Consider the following 22,004-nt stretch of genomic DNA (forward strand, 5'->3'; position numbering starts at 1 on the left):
TCCCAAGGAGCAAGCGTCTTTTAATTTCATGGCTGCAGTCACCGTCTGCGGTGATCTTGGAGTCCAAGAAAATAACATCTGTCACTGCTTCCATTTCTTCCCCTTCTATATGCCAGGAAGTGATAGGGCCAGATGCCATGATCTTAAGTTTTTTTAATGTTGAGTTTCAAACCAGCTTTTGCACTCTCCACTTTCACCCTCAACAAGAGGCTCTTTAGATCTTCTTCGCTTTCTGCCATTAGGGTGGTATCATCTGCGTATCTGAGGTTGTTGATAATTCTCCCAGCAATCTTAATTCCAACCTGTGATTCATCCAACTCGGCATTTCTCATGATGTATTCTGCATATAAGTTAAATAAGCAGGGCGACAATATACAGCCTTGTCGTACTCCTTTCCCAATTTTGAACCAATCAGTTGTTCCATGTCTGGTTCTTACTGTTGCTTCTTGGCTGTCGTACAGGTTTCTCAGGAGACAGGTAAGGTGGTCTGGTACTCCCATCTCTTTCAGAATTTGCCAGAGTTTGTTGTGATCCACACAATCAAAGGCTTTAGCGTAGTCAATGAAGCAGAAAGAGACATTTTTCTGGAATTCTCTTGCTTTCTCCATGATGCAGCGAATGTTGGTGATTTGATCTCTAGTTCCTCTGCCTCTTCGAAACCCAGCTTGTACTTCCGGTAGTTCTCGGTTCACATACTGCTGAAGCCTAGCTTGTAGGATTTTGAGCATCACCTTGCTAGCATGTGAAATGAGCGCAATTGTACAGTAGTTTGAACACTCTTTGGCGCTGCCCTTCTTTGGAACTGGAATGTAAACTGACCTTTTCCAGTCTTGTGGCCACTGTTGAGTGTTCCAAATTTGTTGGCATATTGAGTGCAGCACTTTAACAGCATCATCTTTTAGGATTTTAAATAGCTCAGCTGGAATACTGTCATCTCTGCTAGCTTTGTTGTTACTAATGCTTCCTAAGGCCCACTTGACTTCACTCTCTAGGATGTCCGGCTCAAGTTCAGTGACCGCACTATCATGGCTATCAGGGACATTCAGATCTTTCCTGTATAGTTCTTCTGTGTATTCTTTCCACCTCTTCTTAATCTCATCTGCTTCTGTTAGGTCCCTGCCTTTTTTGTCCTTTATCATGCCCATCTTTGCACAAAATGTTCCCTTGATATCTCCAATTTTCTTAAAGAGATCTTTAAAGGCCCTGCATAGTTCCAGATAAATTAGGCTTATCAGATTACTGAGAAATTGGAATGGCAGAAGTGAGAGATCAGGATTTTACATTTCATTGTAAATGAAACCCACAAATGCTTTCCCTGGCCCCTTCCGCTTTCTCCCAACTACCAATCATTTGGTGTCTTCCCAGTGTTTGTGCAGTTTTTTCCCCATTCTAAAAGGGATGCTTCCCTTTCCTAATGCTTCCCGCTCCTAATACGGATGTATAGATTCTGTTAAATCTGTTCCATCTGCGTTTTGCAGGTTTGTCAGGCATTTTTCATTCCATTATCCTTTTATTGATGGGATCAAATTATTTCTATGAGAATTTCATTTGTTTGCAAACACGCATTTGCACTAATGTGCACCTGCGCTAGTGTGTATTTGCATAAATCCCCCCCCCCGCGCACAATTAAAAAATGATCCATAAATCCATGGAATGTGTGTGACTTGGAAAAAGCTTGTCCACTGCAGAATCCGCAGGTCAGATTACTAGAAATCCAACCTCATTTGACTTCATTGTGGATTTCTCTGACATCCCTACTCCTAAGGCTAAGTTATGGGCAGTATTAAGTCATGAAGAGCATTAAGCTGAAACACGCTGGTATTTTTGGTATTTTAGCCCCACCCTTTTCGCCTCTGGCTCCACCCACCACTGGAGTGCTGCCCCCAAGAGTGCTGAAATGGAATTGGCCCTCGGACTGAAAAAGCTTCAGCACCTTTGTACTAGACATTAACAGGGAGAGGGGAAGAGGAGTTGGAGATGGTAAGTTGACATTGCTGGTGGCAGCCAGATGCTCCTTCATTTCTAGTTCCAGCCTGTTAATAATTTAATAATTACACTGTTGTTTTAAAGAAATACAGTTGTCACCTTTAGAGAGGGTGACACAGCCCATCTCAAATAGCAGACTGGGGAGGGGGGCACTATTAAAGGGGAAATTATCAATTACCTAAAAATAACAGTAAAAAGAAAATGTGTTTTACCACTTTATGTAGCACCACTTGGATTTTCCATCTCAGGCACTAAAATATCTTGGTTTTGTCAATAGTACATCAGGTGTGAAATGTTAAGGCTGAAGCATTAAAAAAATGAGATTTGCATCACCATGTCAGATACTCAGCAGACACAGGATTTATATCCATTCTGCCACAACATAAGTAACTCCCCTACCCCACCAACAAAACCCCCAAACAATCCCCCCCACACACACTAACTGGCCTTCCCTTCAGTGTGGAAAATAGACATTCCCCCTCCCCCCACTGCTCCAAGCCTACAAAGCATGGAAGCAGCAGGTGAGGAAAGAGCAAAACCCTTCTCTTTATACTAGGAACAAATACCAGCTGAGCAAATATCAGGAGGAATATATGCTTGTGTCTTTCTGTTCTTACTAATTCTTATACAAGAACACCTGCACTTCTCATGACATACCATCTAGGGTTGGATAGAAATCATTTAAATGTTTCCATTTTTCAAAAGACAAATAGTACACAGACACACCAAGGAACTTGATTTCTTCATGTGAGTGCTAATCACATGGTCTTCTATAAATGTTCCCATATGAATTATCCTTTGAAGTACCCTTGTCTCCCTGGCCCATCTTTATGGACCTAGTTTAACTTCATTTAAACTAACCTCAGCCCCAAAACCCATTTTCCATTGCACAGCTCATCTCCAGAACATATGAAGTAATCCCAATATCTGCGCATAGGAAGGAACAGTGCATTTGCCTAACAATATGACTGCACAGCCTGCCTGCCCACATCTGTAGTATGGAAAGAAACAAAGGCTCCCAGGTGAGAGGGTATTATTTCCAGGCAGGCTTGAGCCTCAACACTTCCCTTGCAGCAAGTTAACCACTGCTTAATTGAACTACACTATCCACAGTGGTGGAGGAATTTGACCCTTTTAGTTTTTATCCTAACCCCAATAGCAATCCATGGGCTCTTGGCAAAGTGCTTTGACATTTCATTCTTTGACACCTTGCTCCCCTGTCACCCTGCTTCTTTCTCGCTCCCTTCCCCCTGCCCCTTGCCTCCATGTGCCTGAACAGCAGCTATGGGGGATGCTGTTATGACTTTGTGCTTGGAGTCATTTGTTTTCTTTCGTTGCAGGTAGGGGAGAGACTGAATTCTTTGTGAATGATTTATCACATGGCAGCAGGAGTGAACCTCATTTATTTGTCTAGCTACATATGGTTTTAGCACCTATGATTGCTTGCCGATTATTATACGGTGTTATTTTTCCCAGTTGCATACTTTACACCTTTTCATAAGGTTAGATTAACTGGGTCCCATAGGCATATTATTCATTACTTTGTTTGCTAGCTGTCTGGAAGGGCTTAGGCTCTTCCATCATTCCTTCCCTTACTTCAACCATACCTGCCTCCAGACAAGTCAGCTTAAAGCTTATATTCACCAATGATACATCGCACCAGTTCTAATTGGGAATTAGATTTGCCATCAAAAATTTTAAAAGTGGGTCATATATTGTTTTTCCATCACTTCCAATAAAAATGCTGGCATCCATTCCAAAACCTTCCATGCTTGGAATGAATCTGCTTACGACTAGTACTTACATAAGCAAGCATTATGTATTCTAATGGAATTTACATTCGCTTGAATTCAAAGCCTCTCACACTAAGCTTCTATATTTTAAATCTCATTGAGCCAAATAATTTGTATACTTGTAATACAAGATTCTTTCTTTCACATCAAACCAAATTCATTCTTGCAAACCCAATACACAGGTGAAAGCAAAACCATCTGTATCATTTTGTTATTTTAACACATTTGCACCAACCTATCATCAATCTGGCAACTAAAACATGCATATGCAATAATGACTGTTCATGTGAACACTGCAAATCCTATGAGGCAGCAAGTAATGAACAAAAAAAAAGCATGTGAAGAAAAAGAAAAAAACATTTTTAGGATGCAGGTTTTTTAACTGAAGGCATGCAGCCCAAATGGAATCAGGTAAAATTTGAATATGTGGATGGATTTTCTGCAGAAAAGTACTGCTTGAGTAATGGAAAATGGGATCATGTCTGTCATTTTGGACAAGTCTATTTCTAAGCATCTAGGTAAGATCCCAGGCAACTAGGTAAGATCTTCTGGGTCAAAAAGAGAAACAGCAGATAAACAGCAGGTATACTGGCCACAGCATTTCTTAAAGCTGTTCTGGAACTGGAAATTGCATATATTTCAATAGGTTTTCTCCTGTTTGAAAGTCTAAGATTTGGGTGCAAGAAGGAAATAAGGAAAAATAGCAGGAACATTTCATGAACTCTCATTTGGCATTTAAATATGAAATTGCATACTAGGAACTAACTAAAATTCAGTGTGTGATTAAATTCAAGGGATCTTGCTTCAGTATCCTCTGTTTAAGCCCTATGTAAGAAAAGTAGGATTTATCCACTGAATTTCCCTCCAAAATCCTGAAAATAACTGTTAAAATTTATTTTCTAATGCTATATTATCACAAGCCACCCTGAGCTTTGGGGAGCAGGCAAAGGAATATCTAAATGAAATAACAGTGACTGTATTAGGAACAGGGTGGCCACTTATGTCACACCAAAAAAAGAGGAAATGCATCACCCCCTAAAAGGGGGCATGTATTTGCATTAAAAATCTATACACTAATTTGTGCGTATACATACACATTTAGAAAGAATTGCTATAATTTAAATAAAAATACAATACATCACACCATAGTGGGGAAAAGTATGACTAGGTGACCTGTGTGCCTCTTTAGCCTGGTGCGCAGGGGTTAACTGTTGATGGGTAACTTCAAGGCCCCTGCTGCTCTCCACCCTTACAGTTCTTTGTTTTTTAAACCAGACTTGGACTAGACAGCCCTTCAAATAGATGACACCTTCAAACTGAGGACTGTCCTAATTTGGGAGACTTTTGCAACAAAGGTTTCTGTGGAACAGAAATTAATCAGTGTATTAGCCTAACTACTAATAGATATCAACATGGAAAAGCTGGACTACAGCAAATAACACACAAATGCAAGAGCCACCTGATGTGATTTTAGGATTGCAAATTACCAGTTTTGCTACATATGCAGGAAATGGAAAGAAAGGCTCAAACCATCGGATTAGCACAATTAAAATGCAGTATAAATGCTCCTGGACCCAGAACTGGCACTTGAGGCACAGGTGGACTCGGTGGCACACAGCATCTTTTATCAGCTTAGGCTGATATACCAACTATGCCCTTATCTGGGCAGAGATAGCCTAGGTAGTTATCCATGCTCTGATAACCTCTTATTTGGTTTACTGAAATGTGTTATGCATGAGGCTGCCTTTGAAAATGGTCCAGAAACTTCAGCTGGTCCAAAACAGGGCAGAGAGATTGTTAACAGGGACTGGCCAATGTGATCATATCATGCCAGTACTTTTCCAGCTGCACAGGCTGCCAGTCCATGTCCAGGCCAGATTCAAAGTGCTGGTATTAACATTAAAAGCCCTAAATGGCTTGGGGCCAGGTTATCTGAAGGATCATCTCCTTCCATATGTACCTGCCTGGACCCTAAGATCATCTTCAGGGGTCCTTCACTGGGACCCCCTGCCAAAAGAAGGGAGGTGGGTAGCTACCAGGAAAAGGGCCTTTTCTGCTGTGGCACCCCAGCTGTGGAATGAGCTCCCAAGAGGCTCACTTGGCACCTACATTGTGCTCTTTCCGGTGCCAGGTGAAGACCTTTTTACTATCCCAGCATTTTAGCATTCTAGACTTTTAGCTTTGCTGTTTTAAATCTGTTACTCTATTTTAAATCTCTGCATTGCTGCTAGGCTTTATTCTGGTTGTATTTTTATACTGTAGTTTTAAGCTTTTATATTTTATATTGTTTTTATGCTGTACTTTGTGGTTTTAATTTTTGTGAACCGCTATTGGGCAGTACAGAAATGTAATAAATAAATACATAAACTGCCCTTTTACCATTTGTTTCCTCTCTTTAGTTCTCATTGACTAAGTTGTGTTTCTAAATTTTATCCTCCTTCCCCTTTAGGAAATTTATATCTACATGGAGATTCCAAGCCCTGGAAGTGGCCTGGCTCTGGCTGGGAATCTATTTGAGGTTGTGGGCATTCAGTCTAACCTCCTTAATAGAAAAAAGAGACCATATTCCAATGGCTTGGGACTCCATATATACATAAGTACCATTTGCTTTGTTTTCTTCAAAGCAGTATGGTACTTCACCCATTTGCTCATCATGCTATATTGATTTTTAGAAACATTTGAGGGCTCTTTCCATGCTCATGTCTGTTGCCACCTAGCCTTTTGGCATGCAAGCCCCACTGTTCCCCACAAGCAAGCTTCAACTTGCCCTTCCCCATGGCCCTTATCCCAGTTCCCCCCAAATACAAGCAAGCTCTTTCCTAAGAAATAGAACAGAAATGCCACTTCAACAGAGGGGCTCTGCAAAGTTGATCAGCTCACCTCAGTTCCCCATTCCTTAACCACCAATACTTCAAGACCAATTATGGAGAGTCATAGGAGTTTATTTAGAAAGAACAGTTACAGTTTATCCAGCAAGTTGCATGATTAAACAAATCAGAAACATAGCTTTTAGACAACTGCTGAAGGTTCCTGGCATGCTAAGTCATAGAAGGCTAGATCTTTCATACCTGCCTAGTCCTGGAGACTCCAGATGAAAGACAGTTTCCTCTATAGCTTTTGTTTTCATCTCAGAAAGCCTCATGGCTATCCCATACCTTGTTGGTTGTCCTACAACATCTTTGTTAATCCTTCCAGTAAGTTCCCACTGTCAGGCTATTTACATCACTGTAACTCCATGCAAATAGGGCCATCAGCATGCCTCTTTAATGAGCTTCCGTCGTGCATTAAAAACGTGGTTGTTCAGGCAGGCATTTGGGGTGGGTTAGGGTATTTTTTTAAAAAAATTATGGTAAAATTTTATTGTTTAAAATTGTTTTATGGTGGGTTGTACATCGCCCAGAGTGGCTGGGTGACCAGTCAGATGGGCGATTAATAAATTTAATAAATAAATAAATAAATAAATAAATAAAATCATCACCTCCCATCTTGGCCATCATCACCTCCCACTTTGGCCATCATTCAGGCCCACTGATCAGGTGTGAGAAGATAATGGGTCCATGGTACATGCCTTGTTTTCAAATGTCCTGATTAACTTAATCCTGTAGGTCTGGGAAAGAACTCTAAGTCTATTAATGTTTCTGGATAGGGGCCAATGGATATGACATGCCCCAGAGCAGCCTTCCACAACCTGGTGCCCTCCAGATCTATTCAACTACAACTCCCATCATCCCAGCCAGTATATACAATGGTCAGGGATGATCAGTGTTGTGGTCCAAAACATCTGGAGAGCACCACATTAGGGAAGGCTGCCCTAGCGACCACTCTTCCCATGCAGGGTCACACGTGGAGTTAAGCCCACTGTGAACCATTCATTTTTCTTAAGCGAGTTCACATGGTACCAAAGGAATTCCAAGATGAATGAAGGTTGAGAACAATTTCACGAGATGCCATGAAAACTGAGCCCTAAGTAAAGTAACTTTTATACTAAATCTACTGTTTGAATTTTCATATGCTCAGTTCACATTATAGTAAAACTTATCTGCCTATTGAAGAGTTTAGATTATAAAGGTGCCTAGATGATTTTGGGTGCCAGGGCAGAACATAATCAAGTGATATAACGCTGACATATACCCAAGGGATAGCTTATAGAAATAAACACCAAGGCTACGTTGATTTTTTTTTTTAAGACAAACACATACAAACCTGTCTTCAGCCACTAACCTTAATAGATTACTCATTCTTCCTTTCAAATAACGTCATGTACAAACCACTAGTCAGTGCAAAGTATTTACTTGACTGCTACTACTGGCTTTCCCTGCGCTGTTTATATTTCCATTTATCCACTCATTACATCATCTTGTGGTTTTCTTAAAAGGTTGACAGTGTAGAATGACTACATGGTTGGAATCTCTCTTTACCCAAACCGAAAACTTTGTAGCACAAAAGGATTTGGGTAAAAGTTTGCAGCAAAACAGCCATTACATAGTCCCTTACTGAAAATGTGCTCTAAGACCAATTCCATGTTACCAGATGTCAGGAGTAGAACTCCATTCTGCCTTCAAGTTACTAAGATGCATCAAACAGGGCAGTGTTCATACCAATTAATGGCCTCTCCTACGCTACTATAGAAATGGCAGAGAAAAGATCTAAGATTCCATTAGTTTGCCTCACTTAATTCTGCTCGCTTTCTAATCCAGCTTTCTCAAGCCACCCAAGGAATGACCAGAACCAAAATCTGAGACCAGCTCCAAATTAAGAGCCATTCCCATCACAATGAGCCATTTGACCAGTGGAAGTTACCAGCAATGTTTCCTGCTGATCATATGAATTCTCCAGGGGTTTGATGACTAGCTATGTTTAAAATTCCTACAACAAACCCCAGAGCCTCATGCCTCCCAATGTCACCATGGTTAGTCATTCTCTGGAACCTATGCTTCATATTTCCTAATCCTTCACAAAGGACATGGTCTAAATAAAGAAGAACATAGTTAACTCAAAATAACACTGTTAATACAACAGCTGAGAACTACTAGTGATCAAATAATTAGATTAGATTTGGGAAACTATCAAATCCTTAAATCCAACCCTGGCTTTGATGCCAGATTCTTAGTCTTTTGATCATTCACAAAACCATTCTGTGACTGGGCTGTGATCTAAAGAAGCATGTATGCACTTAGTAAAATTATATATGTGTAGATTTAGAAGCTGTGGTACGGAACTCCCTGAACTGGTCAACAGACTCCAGAGGTTTTTTGTTAAAGAATCTGGCACAAGAACGGCTTAAGGGAAAACTGAGGCTCCCACTTATAATGGTATTTCTCAGATATGCAGATGATAACACTTGGATGGCTGAAAGCGAGGAGGAGCTGAGGAACCTCATGACAAAGGTGAAAGAATCAAGTGCAAAAGCTGGGTTGCAGTCAAATCTCAAAAAAACCAAGATTATGGCAACCAGCTTGATTGATAACTGGCAAATAGAGGGAGAAAACGTGGAGGCAGTGACAGACTTTGTCTTTCTAGGCGCAAAGATTACTGCAGACGCTGACTGCAGCCAGGAAATCAGAAGTCCCATCATATGTACCCTACCCGCCTTTGAGCACAAGTGAAAAGAATTTCCAAACCATGTTAGACCATAAAGCCAATAATCAATAACAGCAGAAAAATCTATGGAAAGAAAGGAAAATAAAAGCTCCCATTAGTTGAAGAGTTTTCCTAGTAGTGACTCTGGATTTTGTATTATTATTATTAACAACAAAAACAACAACAACAACTAGAATAATAATTGCAATCAAGGAATATAAAGGATGGAGAGGAAAAGTGTATAACCACTCTACCTATACTTCATTCCCTTTTTAAAAAGCACGCATTACCTGAATTTTTTATACTAGAGCTGTTCAGTTTGGAATCTTTGATGACCAAGTGCTTAATCCAAAGTGTGGGAGCTGTGATTTCTGAAAAGCAAGGACAGAGGTCTTTAAAAGAATACATGTAATTAATGTATTTAATACACAGAGTGACAATTTTGTATTAATAAAGTGAAGTTTCCTCAGAGGAGCTTCACCTTTGCTGCAAGTGTGGAGCTGAAAAGCCCCCTTGCAAAAGAGGAAGACTGCATGCAGCGGCTTGGATCCAGCTATGGTTGACAAGAATATTTTAATATTTAATATTTTCTCTTTAATTTCCTATACCACACGAGAACTAAAACAGCCTCAGAAAACAATTACAATTTGCCCTCTTTTTCTCCCAGGCTAAGAATGCTGAGCTTTAATATAATTACTTGGCAGATTAGCTGACTAAAGTTTCAAGGTCTTAGTCCAGTTCAGCTCTAAGAGCAGTGGAAACGTGAGCACCCTAGAAATGCACAGGGGTCATTGGGAACATAGCCTGACAGCTCCTAAATAGAGGCATAATTTGTGACCCCTGTCAGTGGTGTGGCTCATGGCTCTGAGTGAAAAAACCTTTTTGGTAGTGGCACCCTACAGAATACCTTCCCCAGAGAAGTTGACTAGTACATACTTTAATGTCCTTCCAGCACCAGGCTAAGACCTTTTTATTTTCCCAAGTCTTTCAATTCTTGCTGTAGCTTTAAAATCCATTTTAACTCTTATGTTTGGTCCTCCGCTCCTTATATTTTATTGTGTTTTGATCTTCATTTGTTTTAATGCTACATCACATTTTATTATATTACTTGTTATATTATTGTTGTTTTAACTTTTTGTTTTTATCCTGTAGGCCGCCCTGAGAACTTTTTGTTGGAAGGCTACCTGTACATATCAAAATACATACATTCAAGATTGCTATGATCTGTGCAATCACAGCAGATGTTTTTCATGCCACAACAATGGGGCAAAGCTTGAAGCACTGCAAAAACTTGCAAAAAGAGAGCCTAATTCCATATTATACACAAATGTGTGTAACAAAACCCCAATGTCCATTTCCACACCCCAAGCTTTTGAGTCATTAGTGCTCTTCTGACACCATGTGACTAACAGGTACAAGGAGTTTATGCCAGATAATGAGAGGAAAAGCAGGAACCTCCCAAATTTCTCTATCAACAAGAGTTCCTCTGGCATCTTATTAAGCTGAAAGTGTGCAGACATTCAGTGAACTAATTTTGGACCAATTCATCTTCCCAACAGATAATGCTGGTTGATACCTTACAGCAGCTTTTCCCAACCTGGCACTCCCATGCTGACTGGGGTGATGGAGGTTGCAGTCCAACACATCTGGAGGCTGTCAGGTTGGGGAAGGGGGCTTCACAGGTTAAATCAAAATATTCTGATACAGGTTTGCTTGAAATAAATTTATCATGGGCTGAATATCAACACAAAAATACAGCCAATATCAAAACACACCAGACAAAGATGTGTAAAAGGATTGAATCCTTGCTTTACATATTCAAAAAAAAGGAAGTATGAAAGCAAGAATTTACTTGGGGGGGGGGAAATAAGGAAAAGATCTTAACATCAAAACTCTCTGAAAACTACAGGCTGCATGCTGAAAAGAAAAAACATTATTTAGAGGAAAGGGAAGAGTAATTATTAACACCAAAGCACAGCAAGGTAATTTGGATTTGTTTCCCAACATCAGTACTTCAGTCTGTGGAACAAAGAGCAAGTTACACAGCCTCAATCTTTCAAAAATTTATGTTAATTGCAAGTGCCTTGGGGTTCAGTAGGTGTTCAAGCTGAAAAAAAAACAAAGGCCCGGTTTTCAAAACTGCAGATGATTATGGCAGCACAGATCTATGATACTGCAGAATTAGTTTAGTTCAGCAGTTCTACATATTAATTCTGTTTCCATGGGTTGACTGAAGAAGAACACTTTATTTTTGCAAAACTGGTCACCCTAAAAACCACTGAAATTCTCAACCAACATGTATATCTTACAACAGAATTTTTTTAAATGATGGATATCATGACAAGTTTTAAAAGGAGCTTAATCCCTTTTAAGAAAGGATCACTGCCTTGTTGTGGTGAAGGGGCTTGTGTAACTCAGTGAAGCCATAAGCTATGCTGTGCAGGGCCACCCAAGACGGACAGGTCATGGCGGAGAGTTCTGACAAATGTGGTCCACTGGAGAAGGAAATGGCAACCCACTCCAGTGTTCTTGCCAAGAAAACCCCATGGAACATATCACAAGGCTAAAAGATATGATGCTGGAAGATGAGCCCCTCAGGTCGGAAGGTGTCCAATATATGGGCATGATAAAGGACAAAGAAGGCAGGGACCTAACAGAAGCAGATGAGATTAAGATTAAGAAGAGGTGGAAAGACTACACAGAAGAACTATACAGGAAAGATCTTAATGTCCCTGATAGCCATGATAGTGCAGTCACTGAACTTGAGCCGGACATCCTAGATAGTGAAGTCAAGTGGGCTTTAGGAAGCATTACTAACAACAAAGCTAGCAGAGATGACAGTATTCCAGCTGAGCTATTTAAAATCTTAAAAGATGCTGTTAAAGTGCTGCACTCAATATGCCAACAAATTTGGAACACTCAACAGTGGCCACAAGGCTGGAAAAGGTCAGTTTACATTCCAGTTCCAAAGAAGGGCAATGCCAAAGAGTGTTCAAACTACCGTACAATTGCGCTCATTTCACATACCAGCAAGGTGATGCTCCAAATCCTACAAGCTAGGCTTCAGCAGCATGTGCACTGAGAACTACCGGAAGTACAAGTGGGGTTTCGAAGAGGCAGAGGAACTAGAGATCAAATCACCAACATTTGCTGGATCATGGAGAAAGCAAGAGAATTCCAGAAAAATGTCTCTTTCTGCTTCATTGACTACGCTAAAGCCTTTGATTGTATGGATCACAACAAACTCTGGCAAATTCTTAAAGAGATGGGAGTACCAGACCACCTTACCTGTCTCCTGAGAAACCTGTACGAGGGTCAAGAAGCAACAGTAAGAACCAGACATGGAACGACCGGTTGGTTCAAAATTGGGAAAGGAGTACGACAAGGCTGTATATTGTCGCCCTGCTTATTTAATGTATATGCAGAGTACATCATGAGAAACGCTGGGCTGGATGACTCACAGGTCGGAATTAAGATTGCCGGGAGAATTATCAACAACCTCAGATACGCAGACGATACCACCCTAATGGCAGAAAGCGAAGAGGATCTAAAGAGCCTCTTGTTGAGGGTGAAAGTGGAGAGTGCAAAAGCTGGTTTGAAACTCAACATTAAAAAAATGAAGATCATGGCATCTGGCCCCATCATTTCTTGGCATATGGAAGGGGAAGAAATGGAAGCAGTGATAGATTTTACTTTCTTGGACTCCAAGATCACTGCAGACGGTGACTGTAGCCATGAAATTAAAAGATGCTTGCTCCTTGGGAGGAAAGCTATGGCAAACCTAGACAGCATAGTAAGAAGCAGAGACATCATCTTGCTGACAAAGGTTCATATAATCAAAGCTATGGTTTTCCCAGTAGTAACGTATGGCTGTGAGAGCTGGACTATAAGGAAGGCTGAGCGCCAAAGAATTGATGCCTTCGAACTGTGGTGCTGGAGAAGACTCTTACGAGTCCCCTGGACTGCAAGGAGGTCAAATCAGTCCATCCTAAAGGAAATCAACCCTGACTGCTCATTGGAAGGACAGATACTGAAGCTGAAGCTCAAATATTTTGGCTACCTAATGCAAAGAGAAAACTCACTGGAAAAGACCCTGATGCTGGGAAAGATCGAAGGCAAAAGGAGAAGGGGACGGCAGAGAATGAGATGGCTAGATAGCATCACCGATGCAATGAATATAAACTTGAGTATACTCCAGGAGACAGCGGAGGACAGGAAGGCCTGGCGTGCTATGGTCCATGGTGTCACGAAGAGTCGGACATGACTTAACGACTGAACAACAACAACAAAGGGTTGGAAGGGGCCTACAAGACCGTCCAGTCCAACCCCCTGCTCAATGCAGGAATCCAAGTCAAAGCATCTCTGACAAGTGGCTGTCCAGCTTCATCTTGTATGCCTTCCGTGTGGGGGAGCCCACCACCTCCCCAGGTCATTGGTTCCATTGTCATATTGCTCTAACAACCAGGAAGGTTTTCCAGATGTTCAGCCAGAATCTGGCTTCCTGTCACTTGAGCCCATTATTCCGTGTCCTGCACTCTGGGATGATCGAGAAGAGATACTGGCCTTCCTCTCTGTGACAACCTTTCAAGTACTTGAAGAGTACTGGTCATCTCAAATGGTCATCTCATCTGCTAAGGTTGGGATTGGGAAGTGCGTGCATGAGACGGTGTGTGCATGCAGTGCAGTCCCTGACCAAATGAAGCCCTCGGGGGCAAAAAACTTGCCCACTCTTGTTGTACATGGATATGGGATCATGTGGACAAATACCTACATAAACTTGCCCCATTGTAAAACTTCCCAGTTGTTACATCATCTACTGCCATAATAATGGTCACAGAAATGGCCCAGTTCGCAGAGTCATTATTACAAGCAATCCTGTACCCAGAGAGAGATGATGTGCAAAAGAACAGTCACTGGAATACCTGAGGTAACCCAAAATTAAGATTTTACAAGTGGTAGTAGGTATTTACTTAATGGGATAACAAAATTATGGATTAATTAAAAAAAATAAGTTTTTTACCAGTATTCCGTTCTTAAAAATAACTATTTTTAATATGGTGTTTTATTATTTTATCTTTTAAAATACATTATTGTTCATGGCTCTGGAATCTGTTTAGATATGGAGCAATACTTATTTATGTACAACATTTATGTTGTAAATAAATAAAAAATATTAAGAGAAAAAAAATCTGGAGGTTCTTACCTTCTCCATCAAAAACAGGTTGGGTCTCCATGGTGGGTGTTGGTTTCGAACCATCATCTGAATTGAGAGTTAAAAAGAATCGAAAAGAAACTACCATTATTGAGGTAAATACTATCTACTCTCCAGTACAGTTGAATGATTGGGATTTTTACATGGCCCGGCCAAGTCCATCAGAGAAAAGATAACTCAGACATACACACAAGAATACGAACATAAAGACAAAGTACTTCATGGAGTTTTCTTAAAGATTAACATATTGGAGCATTCAAAAAAATTAAAACCATTTTTTGAATTAGAAAATCTTTGTCACCTCTCATATTCATCACATTGACCCAAATCAAAGAACATTCCCCTTTAATGTATTGCTGAAGTGTGGGTAGGTGGCTGGATGGAAGGAATGATAATATTTTGGATCTGTTGGGCACATCTCTCATTGTATGCCCCTATACACAGAACCATTCTTAATATGGTGGGGTTCCGTGCATCCTTAATATATGGTGACTACACCAACAGTGGCATATTTCACATTTTGAAGGTTTTGGCGGGATGCAATGTCACAGTCTCAGGATGTGTTGGTCCATTCGCAGACCCAGACACACCTCACTGCACCAAAAAGTAAATTCATGGAAGCTTCAGCCCAAAGCCACTATTTAAATAATGGACATAGAACTAAACCCAAAGTGGGTTTAGTCTGTTTGCAAAGTGGTAGGCCTGCCATGCATTTCCCGTTATCTTGGTTTGAAATACCTTAATTTTCTGAAACTTAATAGTAGGAAATCTGGCATCACAATTTGCTGCAGAGAAATCATCACTATTATATATTATTTTTAATGTTTACATTGGCAAATCTCAAATACCAACATAGTTGTAACAGAAGAATGTCTAGAATAAATGTGATTTTATTGCCCCCACTCCACATTGTTCAGAAATTTTCCGTGCCCAGAGATAGCAATGAAACATTTCTAATAAAAGCTTAAACCAGGAGAAATCCAACACAAATTAAAACCATGAAGAAAAATAGTCTGTGTTGAAATTTGGCCCCAGAATGAAGCAAATGGATGCAGAGTCATGCTTTGGTTGTGCTTCAGTCTATGGACGCCTAGACCAGATGTCTGATTAGCTCATGATGCAGAAGGCTCCAGGTCACAAGCGTTTGGATCTAGGATTTGCTCCAGAGTTTTGAGCTCTTCACTTCAAGCGTGCCAGCAATGCAAGGTTGTCCTCCTTTACTGGTATTTGCTTTATGTGCTGTAAGAATGAAAAAAGTTACCATGGGCAAAAATAAAACCATAAGAGTACTGGTATGTCTGGCTAGCTGGGCGATGTAAGCATATAAAAACCATTGTCATAATGGGAATTTGGGAACATTTACTTCATATTGTGGCTTTAAATACCTTGTCACATGTTCTGTGTCCTCATTCCCTGACACAAGATATACAGAAAGAAAATCTGTTACAAAACCATATGCGATGAAGTGCTATGCAATATTTAAAACAGAAATCTTGTCCAGTTTTCACCAAGTGGTAACTACCAATGTTGAATTTCCAGGTTCAATAATCCTAAAACAAGAATTTTCAAAGACACAGGAAATCGCATCCTTGGTCCACAATTCAACACACAGAATTCCCCGTAAAAAGAAGATGCAGAAGATGAGGAATACAGGATTAAATATATAGATTTTTAAAATACATTTTAAAAGGCAAAGTGATGAGGAGTGTACAGGGCAGTATTGTATAGTGCTATGAGCCTTATAGTGCTGTGAGCCAGGATCTGTGATTTGACAGTTACGGTTTAGTAATGTATTTAAAAAATAAAATTTGGATATAGGTGACGATTCAAAACGGCTGAGAAAATATACTTAGGGTGCAATCATACCCAGCATACTGGGAGTTGTAGGACTCTTTTCTGTCTAGACATGCATAGGATAGTGCCCTTAAAGCTGAATGGTGCAGATAGGGCCAAAACCGACATTACTTTAAATCTGTGTCTAGCAGCTATGACTGTTTTCATTTTTACTCTACAGTAGATGAAGAAACCTCACTCTAGATTTTAAAGTCCCCCTTTCTTGTCAATGCTAGGGTCCCAGTCCAGACCAGGGGCCCTGCACCTACCCTGGAGTAAAAATGAAAAAAGACATAGCTGCTACATACAGATTTAAAGATACAGATTCAAACCAATGTCTGTTTTGCTCCCTAGTTGCACTTAAATCCTCTTGATGTCAACTAGGCTTAGGTTAGCCAGTATTTTGTGGGGAAAAGCCAAGGAAAAACTGATCTTAATGCTTTCAAAGTGGTTACGCAGGCAATGGTCCCAGGTTTCTGGTTTTTAGTGAGTGATAAGATTGCAGAGTCTGTTTTTCTAACCAGCAAGGTTCTCACCAGTTTCAACAGGGCCTAGGTGCAACTAACTTTCTCTCAAAGGGCTATAGCTCAGTGGTAGAACACGTGTATAAGCTGCCAAGCTTATCCCTAGCAGCTTTTATGGACACAGGAAAACACCTTGCCTGAAACTGTGATGCTGCCGCCAATAAGCGTAGATTGAGAAAGGGTCTGATACCATTAAAGGCAGCTTCATATCGTCCTAGAAATAAATGGATCATTTCAGAAATTCTCCTCCCAATAAATAAACCAATCCTGAAAAATTCTCAGGCAATTTTTGAAGAGAAGCCAGAGCATTTGGTTTCTTCACTTTATTCTTTACAGCCTGGATATAATATGACCCAAATACCCAAAATAATGCTTCTCCTTATACCAGCCTGCCCATGTTTTAAGATCTGCTGGGGAAGCGCTCCTCAAACAAAGTACCTTCCACATAGTACATGTTAACAAGGGAGAGCGCCTTCTCTGTTATGGCACCCCGTTTGTTGAACTCCCTCCCCACAGAAATGTGACTGGTGCCAACTTTATTATCTTTTCAACTTCAAGTTAAAATCAGGCATTTTACGTGGTTAATTTGTCCCTTTATATTTTACTGCCTTATAAATTGTTTCATGACTGTACTGTACTGTTTTGGTTTTTATTTTGTTTTAGGATTATATGACCATTTGGGGTCTTGTTTTGTTCAGCCCCTGCTATCTTTGGATGAAGGGTGGTTTAAAAATATAGTGGAAACAACAACAACAATTATAATACTGTTTTTTATTATTATTATAGAATTATTATTATTATTATTATTGAGGATATTTTCCATTTTACCCATACAAATTATACTCTGACATTTATTAGTGCACATACTTGCACAGGAAACAAATAGGACGGATATAACTTGAAACTTGCTTTGTATGATCAGTTTCATATTACATGAGGTAATTACCATGTACGACATCCTGACCTCCCTGGCGAAAGAGAGGATACACATGTCACAACCATGTCTCATGTGCATGACAAATGAGAGGTCTTGAAAGAACCGCATAAATCTAATTCCCCACCCCCACCCCTCTTAAAACCCTGGTGATATCAAAGACAGTGTCCACTACCATATATGAAAAGGCATGTTTCTTCATGTGCACACATCTCCATGACTGTTCATCTTTTGGGTTTTGGAGAGGACAAGAAGATGAAAAAGGATCAGCTGCAGAAGTACCCTGAAATTTATATATTACATTCAATGCAATCCCAATTTTCCCTCACACAAAAGCCTTCTACCCACAGCACTGAATGAATACAATATAGATTACTATAATATATATTATAGATTGGACGATACTTAAAAACACAGGTATAATCATGATGCATCTAAACAGGACTGCTAATGACATAAAAGTTAAACGTGATGTGGGGCTACAGGAAGAGGCAGCATCAATTCTGGTTTTAAAGCATTTTGCTAAAAAGGGATCTGCTTTATCATTAATATCACCTCACTGTACAGATATCAGACCTGTAGGAACTCATTCCAGAAGAGGAGAGTCTAAGGAAGACTATAAACATGAAAAGATTTGGTTAGAATCCAAGTGCTTTGACATTCAAGGTATCATGAGCTCCAAACCTGAGAGAACTGCACACTTCTGGAATAAACTGTGCCTGCTTTTTACAAACCCTGCCAGTGCTAATCGCAACAATATGTTGTAGAAATCATCACTCAAGTAGAAATGAGGCTTTCTGGAATCTATGAGTCCACCCTCTCCTGCCTCCCACCCCCAATATCTCCCTTGCAGGTGTGTCAATAGGAAGGGGGTGGAGGAATATCCTTCATGCCTCAAAGACTTTGTGGTCCAGTAATAGCCAGTGAGTGCGCTTCTGTGACAGGCTTCTGCGACAGGCAGCACAATTCCTTGGTGTTCGAGAAAAGCAGCTGGAAGTCACTTCGACCCCTGATGACACGATTCAAAGCCTCTTCTGTTTGGCTTTTTGATTCCTGATTGACACATTCACTGCCGGCTGGAGATAAATGCTATTGTGAGGACAATGTTGATCCGCTCCAGCTATTCCAGTGAAGGACTTTTTTCTTTTTCTTTTTGAATAATTAAACAAAAATGGTGCGCTTAAGTGTCTGAATAGAGCTCAAGATAGACTGAGAGGGAGCATAGTGGCTTTAGAGAGGCTGGCAAGTCACTTGAAGAGTTAATTGTCTGGGTGTACAATGCGTTTATTCTGACCACAGACAAAGCACCCTCTCTTCCTGGTAGCAGTTCTTTAAAAGGGATATGTCAAAAGGACCCATAGCTGCTGAGGTTTTTTCTTACAACTGGTATTGCTCCAGCATTGCTTTAAAAACCTCGACTCTTGAAATCCTAATGCAGAACACCTCTCTACATTGCCAAGGGTACAAACTACACCCCACTAATTACATCCCATTGCAAAGCTTCCACTGAACCCTCCTCTGCCTTGCACAGATCTATCATGGGCCTTCCTGAGATGGCACAGCAGCCCTGGCTCAGGGAAGCCAAACTCTCTCTTTCAGAGACCGCAGAAGTTTTGTAGCTTAGGGAGGGAGGCAAGGAGTAGCCTCACATCATGAATCTCTCTCTCTTTTTTTTTTTTTTAAGCAAGAGAGGATCAAGCACAATGACTGGTAGAATGTATGGATTTTCTAGCCAGTACAGTCAGTGAAATTAACTAAGTTTTCCCCCTCCCCTTAACCCTGGCATCTTGCAGTATGGTAACTGACAAGATAGTTTATCTATACTGAGCCCCAAGTGTCGGTCAGCACTGGTGATCCTGTACAATACACCTGGCCAAACAGAAGCCTTAAACTGTCATTGGTCTCAGCTAACAGCTACCGCACACAAGTGTATAAAGGTTCATAGGACACATAAAAAATGTCATTCATTCAACTAGAAATGCACTGTGAAACAGTGATGTTTGTCCTAGGATGGTAGCACACAAGGGTTGTCCTAATGACAGCCCTTGTGTGCTACCATTCCTGGGTAACCAGGGAGGTGCACGCACAATGACCACAAACACACATGTAGCACAGTGAAGAGTAGGAGAGCTCTGTTGTCATACTCTTGCCTACTGAAGCAGATGGAAGATTTTTCTTACGTTAGGCACATTCATTCAACACGAACCTGATGGCTGGGGCACATAGGGACTGAATCAATCCATGTACTGATCCCTGCCAGTCAAAATGGCAGAGCCAGCACTGAGTGGTGATTAGAGTGCTAGACGAGGACCAAGGAGATCCAGGCAAATCCTAACTCAGACATGATACTCATTGGGTGACCTTGGGCCAATCATCGTCTCTCTGTCTAAGCTACCTGACAGGGTTATGAGGATAAAATTAAGGGAGCGGGGGCCTTGTACACCGCCCTGAGCTGCTGAAGGGAGGATGGATGGAAAAGGCAATTAAATAAAAAAGAGGCATTAACAATGTCAGCACAATCCAAGTGAGAGATTTGTGCAGCAGTGCTTCAACAAACATCATGTCAGTTTGCAACTTTCTTTTTTGATACTGTTTCCTGCACTTCTGGTTTAGCACTAAAGCACAGAGCCAGCAGTGTGGAAAGATTTCATCTTAAGAGTGTGCTAAGTTACAAAATTTCTCCTGTGTAGGAATGACCATACATACATAGTGATGTCTGTCTGTCCTATGTGCATTTAAATCACTGCACATGAGTGCCCAACAGTTTACATGCATGTAATGGCATAATCTATGTTTATGAAACAGAATGGGACCTAATTTAAATTGTTTGGTCTTATGCAACTATTACAGGCATCATGGCAGTTTGGCTGTGTGGGAAAGGATATTTCTACATGAGCAACATTCAGCACAACACATGCTTTTTTGAAATGCATTTGTTGCACATTGTTTACATCTGTTGTAGGGATACCACATTTTCCTAAATAACACGCACACTATTGTGTTTGCAGTGGGGAGGGGCCGTGGCTCAGTGGCAGAGCACACGCTTGGCATGTGGAAGGCCCCAGGTTCAATCCTTCGTGTCTCCAGGTAGGATGAGGAAAAAATCCTGCCTGCAATCCTGGAGTGCTGCTGCCAGTGCATGTCGACAGTACTGAGCTAGACTGACCAATGGTCTGGCTCAGTATAAGGCAGCTTCCTATTTTCCAATGTGGAACGTAGCTGCTACTGAACACTACCTTAAGCACCACCACTAAGGAGTGACACAATTTATCCTCTCCTCCACATTCTTATTTTTTCTTTTCTTTCTTGGCCTTATTTTCTTTGCTATGTGACCCCAGTGCTGGAGTGTACATCCTTCCCACCCACCTGTTTTTTTCCTTAGAAATGTTATTCTTCCCCCCACAGGACCACTTCCAGATTGCTTGTATTATTAACACTGAGAAGCACATGATGAGGTCTTCAATCAAAGTTTTCTCCTTGTATACAAGTTAATAATATGTTCTAAAAATAGACATTGGGTGAGGAAAGGGAAGAGATGGCTCACTCATAAAATAAATAATTTCCTAGTTGAATTGGAGGAGAGGGGGGATTCTTCATATTATGTTAGATCCTAAAAAGTTACAACAATACATTAAAAGCATATACACATATGACTACACTGGCAATGTTCTACAGCCATCAATTGCAAAAACAAAACAAAAAACACCTTCCTGTAATCAGACTATCAACAGAGGCCATGAAGCTATATGAATAGATTTGTGCCATCAGAGCAAGGCCACATGGTTTCTTCTTCTTTAAGGGAATCTCTCTGGGTGATGCTCAGTTTAGCCTGAGGGGAACACCCACAACAGGGCGTTCTTTCTCTTTTTTTTGGTGAGCTGAATATTCTCATTCAGAAGCCACAGATGCCTGAGCCTGTGCTGCCCCTCTTCCTTTTTGTGAAAGGCACAAGGGGATGAGAGAGAGGACCTAACATGAGCTGTACCGCCTTATCATCCCAAGGGGTGTCACTGTCAAGGTGGAAACTGAGCCCATAGAGCCCCAGAACAGTTCTGATTCTGAGGAAGAACAGCAATCTGTTGGAGAGGAACTCGCTCATCTCTCACAAGCACAGCAGCTGGCAGAGATTCCTCCTGCCAGCA

At 40.8% G+C, this 22,004-nt stretch overlaps 1 protein-coding gene across 4 annotated transcripts in view; it reads right to left on the reverse strand.

The window, feature by feature from the left end:
- Positions 1–22,004, reverse strand: part of SMOC1 (SPARC related modular calcium binding 1) — a 124,942-nt gene that overhangs the window by 37,532 nt on the left and 65,406 nt on the right. For all 4 annotated transcript variants that reach the window (XM_084847922.1, XM_084847924.1, XM_084847923.1 and 1 more), the window contains exons 6-7: positions 14,563–14,619; positions 9,650–9,730 (exon numbers count right to left, since the gene is read on the reverse strand). In XM_084847922.1, coding sequence (XP_084704048.1) covers positions 9,650–9,730; positions 14,563–14,619 — 138 coding nt within the window. The remainder of the gene's footprint in view (positions 1–9,649; positions 9,731–14,562; positions 14,620–22,004) is intronic.

Source organism: Heloderma suspectum, chromosome 1 (assembly GCF_057233095.1).
Source record: "Heloderma suspectum isolate Gila_16-S chromosome 1, 16-S_ref, whole genome shotgun sequence".
Taxonomy (NCBI): Eukaryota; Metazoa; Chordata; class Lepidosauria; order Squamata; family Helodermatidae; genus Heloderma; species Heloderma suspectum.